General features: G+C 51.5%; 1 protein-coding gene across 1 annotated transcript in view; it reads left to right on the top strand.

Annotated features, from left to right (window-relative positions):
- The first annotated feature begins 892 nt into the window (after nt 1–892).
- Nucleotides 893–6,551, top strand: part of ASAP3 (ArfGAP with SH3 domain, ankyrin repeat and PH domain 3) — a 48,573-nt gene continuing 42,914 nt past the window's right edge. The window contains exon 1 of the mRNA XM_060089137.1: nt 893–1,121. Within this exon, the coding sequence (XP_059945120.1) occupies nt 993–1,121 (129 nt within the window). The 5' untranslated portion in view covers nt 893–992. The remainder of the gene's footprint in view (nt 1,122–6,551) is intronic.

Here is a 6,551-nt window from a genome sequence, read left to right as displayed (position 1 = left end):
AAGAAGGGATGTAACTTTCCCCAAATCACACAGCTATCCGAGGCGCAGAGCCACAGAGACCTTGGAGGCGGGGCACACTATTTAGGGGAGGAGCGAAGGGGCGGTTGGGCGGCTCTGGCTGCACGCGGAGCAGAGGCCGAGAGCGGGGTATGCGGAGCAAGGGAGGGGTGGGGCGACTCGGGGCGGAGCGGGGCACCGAGATCCTGCCCCCCACCACCCCGGGCTTCGGAGAGAGACTAGGGGCTGGGTGAGGGTGAAGCTGAAGGGCTGAGGTCATGAGGACTGGGAACTAATGGGTAGGAGAGGGAAACGCAAGGCGCATTAAGGAGTGATGCGGAGATAGGGCACCGAGGCTTTCGGAGGCAGGGTGACTTCGGAGGGCCGGGAGCGGGACAAAGGGGCGGAGCCGTGGACGTGCCGAGAGGGAGGTGGCTTTAAGAAAGGGAGGCCAAAGCACCCTGCAGAGAGGCATGGGGCGGGGCCGCGGAGCCGCGTGAGGGGCCGAGGGCGGGGAAGTGAGCCAGGGGCGGAGCTCTCTGGGGATGGGAGGCCAGAGGGCTGGGTCGATGGGCCGGGGGCGGGGCAGTGAGCCAGGGGCGGAGCTCTCTGGGGATGGGAGGCCAGAGGGCTGGGCAGAGGAGCCGGGCGAGGGGCCAGGGGCGGGACTCTCAGGGCTGGGAGGTCCGCGAGGGCCGGGGGACGGGCGTTCCAGGCTAAGGTGGGGAGCGAGGCTGGAAGGCCGTGGGCGGAGCCGAGAAGCGGGCGGAGTGGGAAACGTCTGGGGTCCCAGTACGAGAGGGGACGCGGCTGTGCGGGGCAAAGGCAGTCGGGGGCGGGGCGGCGCGGAGGGGGCGGGGCGGCGCGGAGGGGGCGGGGCGGCGCGGTGGCCAGGACGGCGCCCGCGGCGGGCTGGGAGGCCGGCCCAGATCACTGCGGCGAGCGACCCCCGGGCCCCACTCCGGCAGCCCCGGCGCCCCCACCACGCGCCCGCCATGCCCGAGCAGCTCAGCGTCGCAGAGTTCCTGGCCGTCACTGCAGAGGACCTCAGCTCCCCGGCCGGGGCTGCCGCCTTCGCCGCCAAGATGCCCCGGTGCCGCGGGGCAGCACTGGCGCGGGAGGAGGTGAGGGGGCCGAGGCGGGAGGGGTCTGGGGTCTCGGCAGGGCTTCGCCTTGACCTTCACAGGCGTGACCAGAACTGCGATGGCCCTCCTTACCGCGCCCCAGAAACCTTCCCCGTCCCTAGAGCTGTGAGAACAGAGTGCATCTCAAACATCTGCGTCCTCACCGTCGAGTGTTTGGGGGAAGGCCCGAGGGACCATTTGGGGGTCCTCGAGGTCACCTCGACGACAGACTTCACGGGTCAAGGGACATACCCCCAGTGCTCTTCGTGACCTGCCGCGCCGTCGCTTGTGGGTTTGCTCAGCGCCTCACTGCATCTGTTTGGGTTTTCATCTTTGGAGCCCCACAAGTTCGTCCCCCAAGTCACTCCCCTTCTGCGAAGCCGACCTTCCAGCCTCAGTCCTGAACTTAACTTCTCCCTGGGAACAGTGAGGCGCCCTCCCCCAGACTGCTGGTTCTGAGATTTGGCCGGTGTTTGTGGAATGAATGCGAATGAGAAGGCGCCAGGAGCCGGGGTTCACCTTGGCCAGGCTGTTCACAAGTTTACAGTCTCCTTCCCCTCCCCTCTCCTCTTTGTCTTTTCCAGAAATGCATCCCAGGCCTTTTTTCTGGCCCTTGCAGGCTGCCCCACCCCATTCCCCTGCTCACTGGAGCTAGTTCCTTTTCTTCAGACCTGCTGCACTTTCCCCGGCCTCCTCTGCAGGAATATTCTAGGGCAGACACCCTGAGGCTTTGGGCCAAAGAATAATGTGTTTTTGCAGCTCCCTTTCAGAAGATGCCCTGAATTGGTGTGGCATTTTGGACCTCAACAGCAGCTCTCACCTTCCATCCTTCACCAAAGAATACTGAGCACCTACTGTGTGGTAGATACAAAGATTTATAGTTCATAATACCCTGGGCCAATGTCTTGGGAAATCTCTTCTCCTCCTCTCCCCAGCAGTCTGAACCCCCATCCCACAGTCTGTGTGTATCACTTGGTAAGGGTGATAGAGGACTGTGGAAAATCACCCACTTTGGGGAAGGCAGACCTGTGTTCAAATTTTGGCTCTGCAGTTTGCCAGCCTTGTGAGCTTGGACACGTGACCTGATCTGTTTGTGCCCCACTTTTGGCATCTATAAAATGGGGATAATAATGTTTACCTCACAGGACTATGGTATTACATGAGGCCATGTATGTAAGGCATGCATTTTGATTAGTGGAATGATTATGGGGTTAATTGACAGACCTCTTTAGATAGGGACTGGGTCTCTCTTGTCCTCATTTCTTTCACAGAGCCTAGCCTAGTGCTTTGCATATAGTGGGGGTACATGTTTTAATTAAAATAAGAAGCTTTGGCTTCCTTCCTTGGGCAGAACCAGTAGCTTAGAGTCCACCGCCTATGAAGGTAGATTGTATTTTACTGGAGGCTCACAGGGAAACTGCCTCAGAGCCTCATCCAGAGGAGAGATTGATTCCTGAGGTTTGTCTTCATCTTGTGACCTAGAAGAGGTCAGTACGATCAGCATCCTTAGGGCTTTCACAGTTCACACTCTTCTCTGGGTTGTTCATTAAAATGTTAGAGCAGGATCAGGAGAAAGGGCTGTACTATGAACCCTTCTCCAGGGACAGAAATGCCCATTTATGCCCGTGCATCTGGCCTTGCCTGGCTTCGTGTGTGTAAGCACTTGTGTGTGCCTGGGGGAGAGAGCCCTTAGGATGGATCTGGAGGCCACAGCAGACTCCCGTCAGGGCTCAGCTTTACTCCAGGTTAGGCCAGACAAAACCCAGTCTCCTTTGCCTTTGGGACGTTAGTTTGGTGCGCACAAAGGTTCATTTTTGCAATAGAAAGGTTTCTGACACCCAAATACAGTTTTTCTCTTCAGCATTTCAGTGCCTCAAAAGTTAGAATCTGACCTTTGGATTGGACTTTCCTGAGGTTTCCTGTTTGGCTTTGCATTTGTGTTTATATTTACATGTAGTTTGATGCTGTCATTACCCCGATCTCAGTTCTGGGCATGACTGACCCCCAGGCTTGAAGCTCCATTTGGCAGAATCAAATTTGACTGATTCTCAAAGCAAGTGTTCCAGTCCCAGCTGGTTTCCTGGGAGTAACTAGGGACTCTGTCCTGGGACTTGACGTCTTTTTTTGCAGTCCTGCTAGGAAGGACCCTGGGCAGGTTACAGGAAGCTAGAATGTCAGTGCTGAGGGACCCTTTAAGATAGAGATCACCTAGGAACTCTCTCATTTAAGATGGGGAAACTGATGTCCAGAGAGTGCTATAGACTTATCTAAGCTCCCACAGCTGGGTAGTGGAAGAACTGGCATTTCTACCCAAACGTTCTAACCCCTGGTCCTATTCTCTTTCCTTCTAAAGTCCCAATGTAATTTGTCTGAACCTTAGTTATTTCACCCTTAAGATTTCACCCTATTTCACCTTCCTTGCTTACCTCTCTGGGTTGTTAAATGTTTTTTTGTTTTTAATTAAAAGCTGCTCAAATGTGAGGGAGTATTAAGACAGATAATCATTCTGTCAACCGTCATCTTCCTGTCCTGGGCCCCTTTACATCCATCATCTCATTGATATTCACAATAACACAGGTGAAAATGGGCCCAGGGAAGTTAAGGCAGTTGCATTGTGCCACATAGTGGCTTTGTCCGACTTTAAGGCCTGTGCTATGTCAGTTCTCCATGCCATTTCTCTGCTATGCACCAAGGACATAAAGATGCTGCTCAGCTTTGCTGGCTGGTTGGGGAGATGTAACCTGTCTTAGCGAGATAAGTGGAACCCCAGGAGTCTGTCCAGGGTATACAGAGAAGGTATGGTTAGTGCCATAAGAGGCCAGTGGAGCGAGGGAGAGAGAGAGAGCAGTGAGGACTGGTGCAGTCAGGGAGAGCTTCCTGGAGGAGGTGACACTTCCAGATGGGTCCTGAAGGATGCAAGAACTCAATTAAGTGGAGAGGACAAATGAGTGAATTTGGAGACAGAGGGGAAGAAAGCATATTCAGGAACCAAGTAAGCCACTGTGACAGTGCTGAGAATTCATGCTATATCATGTGTCTCAAACTACTGGTGAACTTAAATCTCCCAGTGAGTCTTGGATGAAGCAGTCCACCACAATCAGGGGATCTTCAAAGGCTTGTGTTTTATATATATATTTTTGAGATTTAATGAAGTTTTAATTGAACAAAAGACATACTAATTTTTAATTTAAAATTTAAAATACATAACAGAAAAGACTAAAGTCACCTCTGACCATGTCTCACGATTCCTGTACTCTCCCCAGAGGTAACTGCTATGGAAATGTGCATGCTTCCCATTATCTGTCCTCAGAGAAAATGTATTATCAATACAGGGGTGGTGGTTAAGAGGAATGTTTGTCTAAGTCGGTATCATGTCTTATAATGCATAGTTTTAAGTTTCAGTGGAGCCAAATGTATCTTTTCCTTTGTGATTTTAGTGTTTTTGAATCTTATTTTAGAAAGGATTTCATTAATTCTTAATATTCTTGTGACTTTTCCATTCTGCTTCATCATGTGTCGATGTTTGTTTTACCAAAATAATAACATTTTTATTTTGCAAAAAATAATAAAAATTATGTAATCTTAGAGATTTTTTTGTTTGCAAGAAACAGAAACCCTCTAAAGCTTATGTTGAAAGGAAATTTGTTTTAAGGATCGAGAGAGAGGTGCCTCATGGGACTGAAGAACAGTAGTTCAAAGTAGAGCTCACCCGGGCCTCACCAGGGCCTCCTTTGAATCTGGGAAATCATCAGGAACAAAGGCAGCTGCTTCCTCATTCCCGCTGTCTCTTGCCTCTTGTTTCTTTCTGCACAGCTAAACAGTGCTTTTGCTCACTTGTCATCACACAGGCCCCAAAGGGCATCACACAGTCTTCTGGGGAAGTCAGGCATCTTCAGCCCCCACATTCACGTGACCTCACTGGTCCAGCATCTAAAGGCAACTAAGCCTGTCTTGCGTCCAAGTTCCTGGCAGAGAGGTTGACGGCCCAGCCCAGCTTCTGGATTGGTTCCAGAAGCTGGGTCCCCACCCCTGGTTTCATTAGCAGAGGTCATGGGGGATTGACTCAGGCAGGGAAACATGGCCACAGAGACCTACATTGTGGGAGGGGACACTCCTCGAAGAAGAGGAGCAGGGCCTGGAAAGTCCCCACCCGCACCCCCATGTGTCCATGGCCATTTCTCTTCATTTGGCACAATCTAGGCTCCAGGGAGAGGCACTGTGTTCATCCTGTTTTGTGCCTCTGGTTATTCAGGTGTAAAGGAACCCCAGTTTGGAAAGCTCAGGTGTAGTGGAATTAAAAAGATGGATCGGAGAGCTCAGGGGGTACAGCATGACTTGGAGGGCCTTGAATGTCACTTAGGCATTTGGGCTTTTTGCTGGACAGTGGAGACCAGTGGAGACCATGTTATCTAAGGAATGGATGAGGCCGGCCCTGCCGAGGGACACAGTGGCCAGCATCATGCATGGGAACTGCTCCATGCCAGGCCCTGTATTAGGCACTGGGTAGACACATTGCTTGTTAAAGAGACACAGTCCTTTCTCTACTGAGCTTACAGTCTTCTGGGGAAGACAGGCAGTAAACAGGTAAACAAACAAGTTAGCAATTGCACGTGTAATAAATGTCATGAAGGCTCATTCTCCCTGTCCAGGCCTGCCTTGAGGTTTGGTCCTGGGTCCTCATCTCTTGGCATGCTAGCCTCTCTCCCCAGGCAATCTCATCCACACCCATGGTTTAAGTCCTCTTCCATCTTCAGGTGACTCACACATTTGTACCTTAGCCCAGACCCTCATGTCCAACTGCTCACTCAGCTGTTTCATTTGGACATCTCAATGTGTCCAAAGCCACATTCATGACTTCCCCCCCAGGCTGGCCATTCTGGTGTTCCCTTCTCAGAGAGTGGTCCCTCCCTCTCTTGTGGTAAGCAAGCCAGAAGCTCCACATGCACCCTTCCTTACCAAGGGTCATCAGTGTTACCTTCTAAACACCTCTGCCGTCCCATCTACTTCTCTACATCGCTACCCTAGTCCACATCACCGTCACCTCTCCCCTGGAACACTGCACTGGCCTCCTAACTTGTCTTTCCACATTTACTCTATAGCTCAGTTCTCCCTGATAGCACCGTGTGTCTCTCTCCTTTGCAGCACACATCCTAGATAAATTTGACATTTATTTGCATAATTATTAAAATCTGATTTCTCACTAGATTTTGACTTCCATGAGAAAATAACCTATCTCACCATTTTATCCCTAGTATTTACCACAGCACCATAGTAGGAGCTCAGAAAATATCAATGGGAGTAACAAATAAAGAAAAGAAGAAACGTGAAAAGGAGCATTAATAGAGAATAATGGTGTGAGGGTGCTCCAGTTGGAGGGAACATCTTAGGCAAAGGCCCTGAGTCAGTAAAGAACCTAAAGTATTTGTGACA

The sequence above is a fragment of the Mesoplodon densirostris genome, chromosome 2 (assembly GCF_025265405.1).
Source record: "Mesoplodon densirostris isolate mMesDen1 chromosome 2, mMesDen1 primary haplotype, whole genome shotgun sequence".
NCBI classification, from domain to species: domain Eukaryota; kingdom Metazoa; phylum Chordata; class Mammalia; order Artiodactyla; family Ziphiidae; genus Mesoplodon; species Mesoplodon densirostris.
The sequence above is the reverse complement of the archived record's forward strand: the minus strand, read 5'-3'. Positions and strand labels throughout refer to the sequence as shown.